This window comes from Phaethon lepturus, unplaced genomic scaffold (assembly GCF_000687285.1).
Source record: "Phaethon lepturus isolate BGI_N335 unplaced genomic scaffold, ASM68728v1 scaffold19673, whole genome shotgun sequence".
Lineage (NCBI taxonomy): Eukaryota > Metazoa > Chordata > Aves > Phaethontiformes > Phaethontidae > Phaethon > Phaethon lepturus.
This window is the reverse complement of record NW_010529944.1, coordinates 18848-35125: the sequence shown is the minus strand read 5'-3', so window position 1 is coordinate 35125 and position 16278 is coordinate 18848. Positions and strand designations below refer to the sequence as shown.

Below are 16278 nucleotides of genomic sequence, written 5' to 3'. Positions count from 1 at the left end.
CAAATAGCAAAGGTAATTTGTGTTCGTAAATGGTTAATTGTGACTTAAAAATACCCATATTGACAGGAACTGCAGGATAAATGTCATTGGAACGTCTTGTTTTTTTAATACACCTTAAGAAATTAAACAAAGCAAATGCATTTGGTGGCGCCCTCAGGAAAAGTCCAGTCACTTCCTGAACAGTAATCTGCCTGTGAGCAGCAGATAGATTCTCATTGTTTGCCATTTCCAGTTTCCAGTAATGGGAACGATTACTTGATCTAGCCAGTTTCTCTTGAAGATTTGGGAAAACTTAAACATTTTAATGGCAAAATTTAATCCGTTTCCATAAAACAACAACAGAGAAAAACATAACCTGTTTTTGGTACCTGGAGGCATCACCTCTGATGATGAATATTGTTTTATTTTGGAATTAAGTGTCTGTTCTTCAGGAACGAGATGTATCTTGCTCTTCTGGTGATTTTCTTGCAATGTAAGTTTAATAAATAAATATCTGGGTGGATACGTGTTTCTTATTTGTCTGGGGTTTGTTGGGGCTTTTTACTGTTTCCCATTACTGTCCCTCAATCTGTAAGATTTGAAAATAACATTTCTTTTCATTTTTTCCAGGTTCAGAACTTTACACTCAGGAGAGAGGTAGGTAATGATAGTTTTTTTTTTTTCATGTACACATTTAAAATACATAATTTAACTAATTCCTCAGTTGTTGGTGTGCATCCATAACAGAGTTTATCTGGATTTGCTGTACTATAGCTCAGTATGAAATTTGGCCATGTAAAAAGCAAGGTATTACTTGGTATGGTGTTTAAATGAGAGATGTGGTGCTCATACTTTAACAAATGTTTTGGTGAAATCTTTCCTAGAGTAATTAACTTTACTCAGGCATACCAGAGAAGAGACAGGAGAGGAAATTTAATTAGTAATTTTTTTTTGGTCTTTAAAAAACCTTCTCATGCCCACAAGCAAGGAGGTAGGATAAAATTATAGAACATAATTTACGGGCACTCTCCCTTGCTCTTTTTCTTGCAAAAGAAAAGATCATGTCTGAGCAGAGTACAGAACTTGTGTTCTGAAAGGAATGCATTTACTTTTTACGTTATCATGTTGCTGACTTCCAGCATGTTCACTCTGCATACTTCCTTTTTTCCATTACTGAGGAGAAATGTTTGCTTCTTGGTGTCATGTAGTCTGTTCACACACAAAAAAAAACCCAACCAATTTTTGCATTGGGTTTATGCCCAAAACTCTCTCTAGCAAGGACAGTTATAAATAGCTGGTAAGTGTACATAGCAGGCAACTTCTATGGATGCAGGAAAGTTTTCCTGTTCTAGTAGCAAATTTCTAATACAAATCCTGGGCAAAGTGGGCATACCCAAAAGCTGTAAGTTCTAAAGGAAGGAAAAGGGAACGAACTCATAAATCTTTCTCTATACTTGTTCATCTAGGTGTGTGAATAAAAATATTAATTATACTAAGATTCTAATAATTATGTTAAGCTACAAATTATCTATCATTGCTATGGTTATAAACACAGAAGCACGATATAAATGCTCTTACAAACCTAATTTCTTGAAGTGCTTGTAAATTTTAAATTTTTTTAAATAGGAATATTGTATTCAGTATATTTTTTCAGGGACCAACATATGTAAATTCTAAATTAGCTGAAAGTATTGCTTCTGCATATGATTCCATATTTGAATTAATCAGGGTCTGATTGCTAAGGACTCTCGAGAGTATGATTGCTGGACTGCCAACAATTTAGGCATGTATGTATTTGCTTGCAGAACTTGAACCCAAATATCTCCTGTTACACTCTAGTTATCCTAAACTAGAGATTTAAGATTATCCCAAGCTTGTGAGTTACATGTTTAAAGTGGAATTTGCTGAATGATGTAACTCTAACCTTACTGTCAGATAAAAAATACTAGGATAATTCCAGTAATTTCTGCTAATCACCTAGGGATGAATTGGCTCGGGGTTTAATACAATTCTAAGCAGGGTTTTACTATCATTTTTCAGACAAGTATAAATACAAAACTTTGTTCACCTCGCAGATCTCCTGCCAAGTAGAGTTCAAGACAACAAACCATGAGAAATAAGGAAAATCAAAAAGTAGCTGCAAACCTACTACAGTGTCCTCTGTGTCTTCCAGGGAATTTAGTAGATTTGTCCATGAGAATGGCCAAATCAATGATTCTGTCAGTCCCCCAAAGCAAAAACTGAGCAGATGGACAGTGTGTGCTGTGACAATCAGTAGTTGCCTCTAGTATATCTGTGCAATGGAAGGTAAAGCTGCTACCACTGTGAACATCTGTGAGGTCTGACGACAAAAATTGTAACACTTACTACTAGAGTACAACAAATTGATTTTTGTGATTAACAGGTAGCAGCTTGAGATAACAGTATTATGTTGGACTAATTGAAAATATAATTTTTTTTTTTCCATCAAGTTTTTACTTTCAACACAGTTGAAATCAAGGTTCAGCCATCTGTCAAAGTAAAGAATGGAGCTCCTATGTCAATTGTCTGCCATGCTGATATTAGCAAAAGTACTGATTTCCAGCTGAAGCATAATTTTACAATTTTTAAGGATGGCAAGCTTGTGTTCATGACTGTATCAGACAAAGGAGATGCACAGTATGAAATACCTATGGCTAGATCTTCAGATACAGGAGATTATGAATGTACTGTGGAAGCAGGTGGAAAGACAAGATCTAGTAACTCCTTACATATTTGGGTAACAGGTGAGTATTCCTTCAAACGCGGCAGTTTTCTAAGATACAAAAAGAGAACAACCTTCCAGGGGAAGTAATAATAGTCAGTGCTAAATAGGATATCTTGCAAAGTGTTTTTTGTCCATAGACATCCCACAGTGCTTTACAAGAGCTTAGTACTAAATCCTCACGTTAAGGCACGAAAGTGAAATCACTATCCTAAGTCTACACGGTAGATCAGTGATAGTCAGGAATGCAATCTGTGCCTCCTGTGCCACCACCCGCTCTGTCCTGAGCCCCTGTTCCCTAGACTAGAGAAAGTAGTATTTGTGAAAGCTTGTGCCTATAGATCATAAATATGATGAGCGTGGGAGAAAGGGCTAGATTACTGGAAAAGCTGGGAGTACAGAGATTCTCATCTTGTGATACCCATTGCCAAAGCTAGGATCAACTGTGGACTACTTTTGTAGAAAGTATTATATTAGTCTGTTCTTTCATCTCTTATGAGAACAGCAGCCACCTCTATCTATACTCTTTCTAGCCATGTGGTCTTATTGTCACTTATCTTAAGTGACCTTATTCCCCTTGGAAAAGCAACTTGGAAAGAACTTGTTCAGCATTAAATAGAGTTGTGCAGGGCCTGTAACTTTTCTTCAGAGGCCTGCAACTCTAGGTACAGAAGTTGAGATGGCATTTAGTTTCTTCTCTTGCTTATGTCTGAGTGGCACTAGGAAATACTGAGGAGGACACAGTCTTAGCTTCAAAGCAGCAGGTTTCATACTTCACATGTTGCATCAAGATTGTATTACCCTCTTGGGGGACATTTTGTTCTTCTGAAGGTGCCTTGGCATGCACCCACACATCAAAGGAACTGTCTTCGAAAGATTAGTTCTTGCAAATTATTTGCATCTGTTCATTAGCATAAATCACTACCATAGTCATCAGAGATAGTGTTTATTTCAGAATTATGTCATGTGCTATTTATTTTCTTGTTTTCTGTTTTAAGGAATGACCAAGCCAATCCTGACTGCTGAGAAAAAAGAAGTTTTAGAAGGTGAAGTTGTAAAATTACGTTGTGAGTTGCCAGAAGAAGTACCCCCTTTACATTTCTTTTTCCGGAAGATAAAGATGAATTCAACACCTAAAGAAAAACATGTATTTGAACCATACAGAAATTTTTCTGTAGTGGAATTTTCTGTTGAAGAGGGAGATAATATTTTACAATTTGATTGCTTTGGTAGGAGAAATGTAAAACTCGAATTTGAAAGCTCAGAACACAGCAACAAAACACTTGTTACAGTCAGGGGTAAGTTGCTTAGCTTTTACATTTCTTTGCTTGCTATAATTAAGAAGGTGGGTCCTGAGTTTGTATGTGTTCTCTTGCAGAACCATTTATAAAGCCTACTCTGAATGCCAAGCCCTCAAGTAATATTACAGAAGGAGACAGAATACAGTTTGAATGCTCAACTGTGGTAGCCCGAATGCGTGACATTGAAATCATACTGCAGAAAAACAAAACAATATTGAACAGTGTACGAGATGAGAAACTTTTGAAATACTCTACAGTAGCGACTCTAGAGGACAGTGGTGAATACCTGTGTAAGGTGGAGCAGGGGAGAGCATCTAAAACCACCAAACTGAATATTGTTGTAGCAGGTAACACCTCTGTTCATCTTAGATTTTACTCAATGGATTAATATTTAAACTTAAATTTGGTAGAACTCAAGATCCAAGTGTAACCTCCAGACCCAAGTATAAATTTTCCCTGAGTTAAGGCAATTTAGATTTAGATTTTGGTTTCTGATTTTTGCCTGACAATACTTTCCAACTAAAATAATATTTTAAAATAACACATTTGAGAAGTGGTCTCAAGTGATTGCTAAGTTTCTGTTTTCCCTGAAAATATTATTATATTAAAATAACATGATTGTAAACTTTCAGTATATCCTTCATTCTGTATACTTTGAGATAGGTATTTATAATTCTTTTAGGCTTGATGTGAATGAGTTTATTCTCTTTTTATCTTGCAGAGTTATTCCCCAAGCCAATATTGACTGCTTCTATGAGTAAGCTGGATGAAAATAAAGAACTAACTTTGAGTTGCAGCATTAGTGGTTTTCGGAAAGCTAACTTCTCTATATTACGGAAAAATTCAAATGGAGACATCTCGCTGAAAAATTCTAGAAACTTAACAATGAGGGTCAATGTGAATGATACTGGATCCTATATCTGTAAAGCTGAAGTAAAAGGAATAGTCAAGGAGAGCAAACCTGTAAGGATAAATGTTTATGGTGAGTTGATACAGAGGCTTAGAACCCAATGGTGGGGGGAAAAAATCAACACTGTAAGCTTATAAAAACCCACATCTATTTACAGAATCAGTATCTAGTTCATGAACTAGAATGGTCTCTGTTAGTTCCTGCAATATTAATTTCTGTGGGATGTGCTTGTAATCTTCAGCTGTAGAGGATTTGGCCTATCATGATCTAATCAAGTCAGACTTTTTCAGTGCTGGCCCTTGGAAGTTAGCATGTCTTCCTTCTGTTCCCTTGATTCTGCTAGGTGCCAGATAAACTGATTCATTACCATTTGCAGGATCTGGAAATGTTCTGCAAACCTTTTACTCATCAGTTTGATCTGAAAGTTTGTCAGTGTCTGCCTTGAATCTCTCTCCCTGGCCCTCCAGGCAGAAAGCCATGAGAGATCATCTGGATACCTCTACTCCAGAAAAGCCAAGTTTTTTGCTATCAATACAACCCTCTCACCAGCACACTAGTTATAAACACCCTAGTTTCCTTCCCTCTCATGGAACAACCACAGCTGGTCCTCAAGTCTGTAAAGGGGGATTAACTGGGTTGTGATTCGGTGTGCTGCAGAAACAGAGGTCCCTGATTAGGTACTGCAGGATCCATCTCAGGTAATACATGCAATGGTACTTGCATATATTTTTGCTCTACAGACTTACTCCTTGGATCAGAGCTAGTTCTGGAGTTTGGATGATCCACAGCTGTGTCACTGATCCTTTTTTTGGTTTCCTTTACATTCTCCTTGTATGCGATTTTAGTCTAAGTCATATATGTTTTATTATCTATGTTTTTGTTTTGTTCAAGTCAACCCCCTGCTTCCAGTCTATCAATGAAGAAGAGCTTCTCAATATAGGCTGTGTGTGGAAACTAGCTAAATATGATATATTTATATGTTTTAAATAAAATAATATTGTATCTTTCAGCCTTATGCAGTGTAATTTGCAACATTTTTTTCTTTTACTCCCCTTTTAGCTCCAGTTTCCAAGCCAAGTCTTTCCGTTGTCAGTGGTTTACCAGAGGTGGTGTTAGGGAAGCCTCTACGGTTAATCTGTCGTTCAGTGATGGGAACGCCACCAATAACATTCACATTCTACAAAGGAAATGAAGTTAAGAAAACAGTAATTAATGACACATATGCTACGTTCTTGGATGAAAATATTAGACAAAATGACAAAAGAGGATACAAATGTGATGCTAGAAATAATCACTCCAGTGGTATGAAGACTAGCAATATTCTAAACATCACAGTAATAGGTAAGTTTGTTTATTTTAATTGTCTAATGTAATATTTTGATTTTTGAAACCGTAGCAGCGAATGATGGACTGAGCAAAAGGGATGCGAAACGTTTATCAATTTTTGCTCCCTTGAATTAAAAATAGTCGGAGATCTGTATCACAGATCATTTGTCACTGAAGTAAAAATCCTGATAGTAACCTCAATCAAGTTAACTACCACTGAGTTGATCTTTGTGTTTGATTTTCATAGGACTGGATTAAATGTATACATAATAATATTGGAGTTAGTCTATGATGTTACTCACTAAAAGAACTGAGCTAGCTAGATTCCTGGTAAAAGATGTAAATCCGCACTTTTAATAATCTCCCTAAATACCTCTGTTGTTAGTTGCAACTTTCAAGAGGCACTGAGCATATGTTCCACACCAGAAGCTGCAGTTGCTAAGTAGCTCTGAAAGTCAGTCTATTATTATGCCTTACTAGCAAGTAGGAGTTACTGTATATGAACAAAATCTCTGATCTACAAATATGCATGAAGTAGAAAGGGAAAATTCCTCTGCCCATTGTTGGTAGTTGAAGCTTTAAGAAGGCAAGTCCACAGAAGATAGCATGACGTCTGATATATGCTGGGAATCTGAACAGTACTCCAAGAACGGGAATGCAAGTGAAAAAGCTTTGATTTACAAGTGTGCTATTGGCAGATATGAAGAGGAATATAAGTACATAATAATTCTGCAGTAGGCCACATAAGACTGGTGTCAGGGCTGAGAACTCTTAAAACATGTGCATGTGGGTTTTCCTTGTCATTACCCATGTAAGAGAGCATCTTGTCTTGGTAGGATTTTTTCACCAGTATACTGTGTTTCTGTAGATTTGTTTGGTGCACTCAGAGCAAATGGTAGTGAGGTTTAATGTGCCAGTTCCTGGTTTCGATCCTAGAGGTTTGAAGGTTTGGCTCAAGATCATTCTGTCACTGATTTAGGTATGTTCTGTCACCATCACAGGCAGTTCCCTGTGTGCCCAAAGAACTTATTTGTTAACAATAGGTTTTGCCATAGGGCATAAGGAAGTTTCTTGGATATCCTGTACCCAAGATATGTATTGGAGCTTGAATTTAATTTGAAAATTTATTGGACCTTGAATTGTAGAGAACAGAGTTACCTGTTTGAGGAGACAAAATGAAGCCTTTTGCACTAGATGAAGGTCCCTAACAGTTGCAGGCTTCATGTTGACAGATACTTTCTTGTTGGAGTTGATCTTTAATATTGAATGAGGAGAGCAGAAATAATAGTCTCCTACCCAAGTGGAAATAAAGCATTGTTTGTGCTGCTGCTCCTGGAGGACTTGAGAATATTCTGAATCTACAGAAGGAACCAACTAATTGTAGGTATTGACCTTTTATTAAACAAAATAATGATTTGCCCGTGACATCTTCAAAATGTTTGATTGCTCAGTAGTGTCGCCCCTATGTTACTTGGTTCAGAGCTGTTCAGTTAGGTCAATCTGATGTTGTAAAAAATTTGACTATTTTGGTAGTGGTTCAGCAATATGTGGTGAAAGATAAGTACAGCTATGTATCCTATGCATGTTGTTGACATCTCTGTTGGTGTCATTTGAGCAGATAGAAATTGCATACAGCTATTGGAAAAAATAGTGTTCTTTGGAACTGTAAGTACGGGAATTGGTGGATTGGAGGATCCATTTGGAGAGACATTTTAACCATATCATAGCATCATAGAATAGTTTGGGTTGGAAGGGACCTTTAAAGGTCATCTAGTCTATCCCCATATCCTTGGATCCTTGCTACTTTTCCTGAATATATCAGCAGTGTTTTAGATTTACCTAACCTGATTACAGCAAAGTAGTCCAGGACCAGAGCAGAAGTCTGTTCTTGACCTATCGAAAAGAAGAGAGTATCTCTCTCTGCCAAGGAGTTTGCAGTTTTGTGTCCTGGCTTGAACCCAAATTGTGTTGGTTTTAATAAGGTGAACTTGTGGTTAACAGGCTGGTTTCTTCCTGAGTTTTGACATTCAGTTGTATATGACTAGAACAGATACATCCAGAGTTGTTGCATTTCTTCTGAGTCAGTTGGATTATTGCGCAGGTGAAGGACATGCTCTCCACTCTGAGTCCCCAAACAGGTCTTTTAATACAGTATTTGCATTTGCCTAGACTATAGAAGTAGGACCACACCTTAAATTCACTAGTTCCACCAGGGTATGCTTTGCTAACACTAGAGAGAAGCTGAATGATAACTCTGAAGGGATTTATCCAGTGAGACTTAAAGTCAAGGTAATTTGAAATAACAAGTAACAAATAAACAAATACGAAGCATAATCTTAGCCCATTAACAAGTGGGTATTTCTTTGCTGGAACCAGTGCATCCCAGCTGCTAGAGCTCGGATGTGTGTTCAGTGATATTCAGAGAGTGGTTCAGGATATATTGCGACACCATTTGGAAATTCTGAATAGGAAGTCACGTTTTGGAGCCTGGTGAGCCAATCTTCTGCAGTCCACCATTTCTGGGGTGGCGGCTTCAAATTCTCTGTGTTCCATCCTTTCTGTCTGTACCAGATCTGAAAAAAGACTCATGTTTCATAGAGCAATCCTCTCTATCATGGGATCAGTTGTAGTAACCCGTGTCTTGTATCTAAATCTGCTTCCTGCTTCCTATCTAGTACAAATACAGCTTTCATGACTAGCATCTTTTCATGCCAGATTTGGTTTCCTCCTTCTCCTTCTGTACCAGTGTTGCCTTAATGACTCCTCCTTTACATCTGCCTCATGTTATCCATGACCCTGCCCCGAACACATTTGTAATACTTCCAGAGACATTTTCTTTAGCGATTTTTAGCAAAACAGATGCTTCATATCCCAAACATTTTGTGAAGCTACTAACATTCTACATGCCTTGCATCACAGAATGTACGTACATTTTTTTCCCTGTGTAGTTATAAGTGCTGATGCTCATCTGCTCCTACACTAGCTCTGTGTATGCTAATATACTTAATTTGTAAAACAGCAAACTTAAAAACTGTGTTTTGGCTGTGGGTATTCTTACAACTTGTTCAAATGCAAACTAACTTCTCTCATTGTGTTTGCTGTATTCTGTAATCATTAGAATTTGGAACTTGCTTATACCTTTGAAGAACTTGATCTGTTATCTGCTGATATTCACTATTGTATATTAAATGTTACAAGACATATATAACACAGCTAGCATAAAATGGCGTAACTCTACATAACTATGCTACTAATTATGTAGCATAGCTACATAAATTGAGCTATAATTATTTACACTATCGAACTGCTGAGTTTATTATTTCTGAAAATTAAATAATTTGTAGATTGGGGCCTGGAGGGGCATCCAAAGGAGTTTAAGAAAAGAGGTTGACTGACTTCTGCTGAATGGATATAGTTTCCTTCTGTGTCTGATTTGTTTCTTTATAGTGCCCTCTCTATTTCTGCGTGTATAAAAATATTTACTAGAGGATGCTGTCTGGCAGAGACTGTTCAGATTAATGCTGTGTATTTAGCTGCTGTTTAACTAAGGAAAATGGCATTAAAGCAAGTATTTCTACAGTACAATATTTTATCATAAAAGTTACTTCTAATAGTGCTAATATTTGTTTTCTTTGTGCCTTCCTGTGTAGTACCAATCAAGAATGCCAGCTTGGGTAGTACTCCGTATGGAGAAGTGGAAGATGGCAGTGATACTACTTTTCTTTGCTCTGTGAAAGAAGGATCTTGGCCAATCCTCTTCAGGATTTTTAGAAAAACTGATCGTGAAGTTCTTTTATTTGAAAAAAATGAAAATGCAGACAGAGTTCTGTGGCGCAAGGAAGCAATGAATAGGCAGGACACGGGGACATATTACTGCATGGCTTCTAATCGAGCTAATGTGGATGTGAAAAGCCTTCCGATAACCATCAGTGGTAAGCTAACTTTTATGATAAGCTGCATACTATGTCATCGTGGCAGGTGAGGTCATGTTATCTGGGATGTTACTAAGTATAACTCCCTCACTTGTTTTTGTTCCACCACTGTCAGAAGTTAAACAGAGAGATCCAATTATAAACAGAGATTGTTTAACTTACATAGAAAAATTTAAGGGATACTCAAAAGCCAAAAGAGCCAGATGCAAGCTGGAAGCAACCTGTTGTATTGAGTTTTCGGTCACGAGGGAGAGGCTCACCAGTGAACTTTGCATGCGTGTCTCCTTAAAGTTCTCCCCCAGTGTGTGAGAAGGCCAATTTGTAGTAAAATGAAAGGTCAGGAACTGCAGAAGTTGGTAATTATGACCTGTCACTGCACGTACTCTCTTAAACATGTCTGTCTTTTTTCCAGTCATCTTAGCGGCTTGGCAGAAAGGAGTCATTGCTGCATTTGTCCTAATACCTATTGCAGGAGCAGTAACTCTCACTTTATGGTGGTTTTTGTGTAAGAAGAAAAAGGGTAATGAATGGTTCCCTTCTATTTCTTTGGTGATGAATATATTACAGTTAAAAACTTGCATTTGTGTCAGAAGCAAAGGCTTGTGAGGGTGAAGATTCAGGAGATGAGTAAATACAGTTTTAAAAAACTAAAAATCTGCTTTAAAATGTCAGGTGGCCCAAATTAAGCTGTAAGTGTGCTGAAGCTTTCCAAGTACATTAGGCAGAATGGGAGCATCTAACTAATGGTGCTGGGAAGGCACTGGTGAAGCAAACGTTCTTGGAGTTAGGCCAGAATTGCACTGTTCTGATGCAGTCCTAGGTCTACAATTCAGTCCTGTGCAATGTAAAGGCAGACAGGGCCTGAGGAGTTTTTTGATCCCTTATAGACCTGTGACAATTTGATTTGGGGTCCCAGCTAGGGTGTAATTGAGCTATTTCTCCAGTCCTCATGAAACAAATTTAAGATTATTAGATTGTGGGGTGGTTGTTTTCTCCCCACACTGTAATAAAATTTCACTTAGGGGTTTGTCTTTTATCATGAAGGTATTCTTTCAGATCTTGTTTTTTCAGAAAATAAGTAAATCTGCATTAAGTTAAAATCCTGTGATATGTAGTACATTGCAAAATATTTGGGAAAATTTGGAGTATCTGGATGTCCCAGACTCCTTAAATTGGCCAGACTAAAGTCTAGGGTTTGCAATCTTAAGTTCTCTGTGAAACCTAAATTTAAGGGACCTGGGTGATAAACAGAATGTAAGACACTAGGTAATTAATTATGTGATAGCCAAGAGAAATTATTCTGACTTGGGTAGATAATCACTATATTTTTGTTTTGATTTTTACTTTTAAATTCTTTTACTTGTGCAGTCTATTAATAGATGCTTTTATTTTTCTCTGTCAAGCTAAAGGACCATCCATGGAGATGTCTGGGTAAGATGGCTTGCTTTATGGTGATGGTGAAGTACTTCTGTGAAATGAAAAGGGCTGGAGGCCTTCCACCATATGAATATAGTTTATTATGGCACACACCTGCAGACAATGGATGGTTGTGCTTCATGTACCACCTGCTAACACAACAACAGGATGAGGAAATACTCTAAAAATAGAAAGAAAAAGGCCAGCTAAGAGAAATAGAAGAATGTCAGGCCTACATTTGAATGCATTTAGATATGAAACTAAAAATATAGACGTCTTAGAGAAGCATAATGCAAAAGGGACCATTTTTGATGTTAAAGTTTGCTTTTGCTTCTATTAAAGACAAAGGCAAAATTTTCATTAGTTTCAATAGTTAAGAATTGGTAGTCAGCATAGAAAATGACTGATCTTTGCATATCATCATGTTGTTGTTTTTATTGACTGGTTTTGGATAATTACATCAACTTTTATTGGTTTGCTTTTCAGTCCTGCCTTGGCTACAAACTTGACAAATGAAAAACTGACAAGACAGCATAATGATGGAGACTACTATTCAGGTAGGATATTTTGCTGTAAGACTATTAGTGAGTTGGCTTTATTAAACATTCATTTAAAGTTTTGGACTTAAATGGTTGTTGTTTCGATAGGGCCCAGTGTTTCTGGAATACAGAGGAATACCAATAACATTCTCCCAAGTATCTTCTATCATTTTGTCTTGGTACAGTTTTTTATGAGCGTGTCATATAAAGATTGGTTTATAAGTCTGCTCAGACACTTCTACCAGGCAATCAGTTAACAATATTACAGATAGAGAAATCATGGTAAAAGAAAATTTCTGGTTTTGACACAACTGCAAGAAAATTATTTCAGAGAGGGAATTTGAGTTGTGGCACTTGGTCCTGTGATGTGGCCACAGTATAGCAATGTTAACGTGCCGTGACTGGGCACCTTTCATTTCAGGATGTGAATGCACTTTACAAAGATAGGTGGACATGTTGTTTAGAGCACCTGATATAAACAAAGTTACCCCTTGGGTGTTTTTTTAGCTGATCGTTTAAAAAGTCACATTCTTCCCACCTGTGTTATATGAATGTCTTGGGTGTGAATCTAAAAGTAGAACTTCTCATATGTAAATAAACATAATGACAATAGGAGTTGCAGCTGTGTAACTCATTTATTTGATTGACTATAATTATTTTGTCAGCTCAAATTTTGCTTTAATATTTTAGGGTCAGGTTACATTGAAGATAGTGAAAATCACATGAAATCCACAGATGATAGTAAAGGTAATTTCATACTTAATGGATTTTAAAATTATTTTATGACTGAAAGTTTTGATGTTTTTCTAATGGTAGCAGTCAGGATTTGATAGGTCCAGTCCTTTCCTTTTTCTCTTTGATAGTGAGGAAGACTCTTTCCTTTGCTGAGCTTAGTTCTTTTTCCTTACATGCAAAATGACAATGATAGAACCCATTTACCAACTGCATTATGAAGTGTAATTAGTTATGCTGGATTCCAGGCCATGTAATGAAGGATGGTATAAAAATACAACTTAGACTCAAAATTTTAAGTTCTATACAAGAAATACTCAGAACTTTTTTTAAAAAAACTTTCCTACAGACTTCTGCACCTTTTACTTCTCTGTCTTTTCTTTATTTCTGAAGATCTTGAAATATTTAAGCATTAAACCTAAGAATAATCTGCTATGAAATCTGAATAAAATAACCTGCCAAATACCTTGAGATACCATGTGGGCTATATATTCTTTTTTTTCATTAAAACATGTCATCAAGTACTTCATCATCTAGTACATTGTATTCTTCAAGACTGGTATTTTTAAGATACTTAGTCAAATAATAGTACTTAAATATGTGGGTATTGCTATCTGAAAGCATACTTTGTCCCATATATTTTTGTTTTATATTGATGTGAAAGTATTCTCATGGGTTAGATGCAATTTCTGATGGCTTATAGTACGTTTTGACTTGGTTGTCTATTGGACCATGAGTTGAAAGATAGTTGGAAAGGCATCTAGTGTAACTAAAGATCAAAGTTAAGATAAAATTAATCCAGAGCATGGAACTAGACTCCTGCATAAGCCTGTATGCAAGATAGGTGGCAGGAATTTCTAACTGATAATTCTTTGGTGCAATTCTGAGTGTCAGGGCAGCATTGTACCACAAAACTAAGAGAAGGGTGCTGCACTAAGTTAATTTGACAGGAAAACTTGGAAACAACCTTTGGAAACTCTAGTGCAATAGCTCTTGCTTTTTCCATTCTATCCTGCCTATTTCAGATGAAATGGGCTTTGTTCTAATGATCTGCATGTGTGACAAATAAATGGATTCAATCCTTACCTACTGTGGATTGGGCAGCTTCGTTTAAACTAACTAGGCTATTGCAGATCTCTCTACCAGATGTGAAAAACAAGTCTGTTATTTATATACCTCTAAAATAACACTATCTATTCTGCATTTGTGTGACAATAGCTTTTACTTCAGCAAGCAAAAGGGCGGAGCTTATAGTAGGTGAATGGAAGATATTCCATTGTGGCCTGAATAAGTCAAATTAGAACTAGCGAGATGTTCTCATGTAAAACACACAGACAGCAGAAACATAGGAACATAAGGCTGTATTGATCCTTCAAAATCACTGCCTATTCTAGGAAGCATGTCATTTAAACTTTGTTATTAACTAATATGCCACCTTAAACATTTTGTTTTGTTCAGCTTTTTTTTTTTCTTTTCTTCTCTCACCAATGCTACTGGAAGGCTTTCCAAAACTTTGCTGTTCTAATTATTAGATCTTTCTCCAATTTCTGTTCTAGAAAATCCACAAGCAGTTCTGCAGGATTCCAGTCTGGATGACTGTTGTAGTTCCTTCCAACTTTTACAGAAATCTAGTAGAAAACCATCTCCACCCTAAGGAAAAGACAGAGTAGGAAGCAACAGCTGTTTCTTGTGTGTGTTGTGTCTAGGTAGCCAGTACTTGTCAGCCAGTAGTCTTAGTAAATTAGGTGTCTAATTGTTGTCAGGATTTCTGTGGGCATTGTGGCAGAGGAGCATTTTGAGGAGGAAGATGGGTCGCCATTGTAGGTGTTCTATGGAGAGTTTGAAGGGCAACATGAGAGAAAAGTGATGAAATTGCTTATTGTCAGAGCAGAAATTGAGAGTATGAGAGGTGATGAGGGAGGCCATGAAAGACTTAGGGAAAGCTTTAAATGTGAGGGAAGTGGAGAATGGGAAGTGTCCTGCCATAGCAGCCATAGAAAAGGAGGAAGAAGTAATGGCAGGGAGAGAAATAGAAGAGAAGAGAGGAGCTGGAGCAGGAATATGGGAGAGTCTCAGATAATTCCCTGCTCCATTTGTGTTGTGCCACTTTTGAAGGTGTTAAATTGAAAGTAAGAATTTAGGCACAATTTGCACGTCTCATAGTTTCAGAAATCTGGCTTGAGTTTGTCTACTGCCTTTCAGATTGGGGTGACCCTTAGGAATGGGTTGGCCTTACAACTCTTAGCAAGAGTAACTCACATCTGCCATAAGTAGGGCCTGATCCTGCACCTATCAAAATCAATGAGTACTTGTCCATTAATTTCAGTGGCAGCAGGATCAGGCCCACAGCTCAAATGAAGCATACAGTTCTACAAAGAAACATCTTCTTGATATTTTTGGGGCAGGACCTGACCTTGAGGGTGCTGAGGTGGAGTACACTGAAGTTGAAGTATCAACGCTTGATCCTCACAGAGGTAATAATCTGTCTGGCCTCTATGGTTATGTTTTGGGAGCAACTCTGGGCATCTTGTTACTCCCTGACGCTGATTTGATGTTGGCACCTGTGAAAGTAACAGCAGGTTGTGCTTTGTGTGCATGACAGTTTCATGCCGGTAGAGCTCCTTAATCTAGATGATGCTGTGGCAGCCATACTGCTGTTCATTGCCAGCCTTCCTCCCCTGGGATTCTCTTGTGCACTTGCCCTTCCCATCCGCATGAGGTCTGTGCAGAGCAGGGCTCCCAGCTGGAGCTATGGCTCTGAGCAGAAGGCAGCCTGCTGTGAATCATCACTTTAATGGAGTCCAAATTCATTGACAGCCATTTGAGGCTAGCTGCAGGGTAGGAAAATGGAGAGAACAGCAAGCAGTGGAATTTCCTCTCTTTAGAAGGGAGCTGGTTGAAGGGTCAATGCTGTAATTCAGTTGTGATACAGAAGGAAGAGAGACCAGCATAGATTTAGTCTCAGTCTGGAGACCATCCTGGATTTTGTGGCACATCGAACAGAGAAATGAGAATATCAGTGCCCAGATAACTTTAGCCTCCTACTTTCACAGTTCTATGGTAACAGTAACCAGACCTCATAGCATGATGCTAAAATACATTTTTCTGCAACCTTGAAGGAGAAATATCCACTGCAATTTATTCTCAACACCCAAATGCACACTTCAATCATTCTGTGTCATCTGGAGACCTGGGATATCATTATACCCTTGTGTTGAAAGCTGTTAAATCTTTCAGAAATTTTAAAAAAGTGTCAAGTAGCTAAGAGTGAATAAAACCCAGGGGAGACATTTATGCTATGCTCTAGCTTTTCTGCTTTAGCTGAAGCTGAATGAGACACAGACTGATAAAGAAATGGATAAATTTGCTTTTCCTGGTAGGAAGGACCACTCAAGTTATT

General features: G+C 37.6%; 1 protein-coding gene across 1 annotated transcript in view; it reads left to right on the top strand.

Annotated features, from left to right (window-relative positions):
- The first annotated feature begins 214 nt into the window (after positions 1-214).
- Positions 215-16278, top strand: part of PECAM1 (platelet/endothelial cell adhesion molecule 1) — a 32591-nt gene continuing 16527 nt past the window's right edge. Inside the window, exons 1-13 of the mRNA XM_010284113.1 lie at positions 215-472; positions 610-636; positions 2451-2744; positions 3721-4020; positions 4101-4370; positions 4745-5005; positions 5993-6274; positions 9910-10191; positions 10604-10711; positions 11595-11622; positions 12094-12164; positions 12837-12893; positions 15284-15352. Of these exons, the coding sequence (XP_010282415.1) occupies positions 439-472; positions 610-636; positions 2451-2744; positions 3721-4020; positions 4101-4370; positions 4745-5005; positions 5993-6274; positions 9910-10191; positions 10604-10711; positions 11595-11622; positions 12094-12164; positions 12837-12893; positions 15284-15352 (2083 nt within the window). The 5' untranslated portion in view covers positions 215-438. The remainder of the gene's footprint in view (positions 473-609; positions 637-2450; positions 2745-3720; positions 4021-4100; positions 4371-4744; positions 5006-5992; positions 6275-9909; positions 10192-10603; positions 10712-11594; positions 11623-12093; positions 12165-12836; positions 12894-15283; positions 15353-16278) is intronic.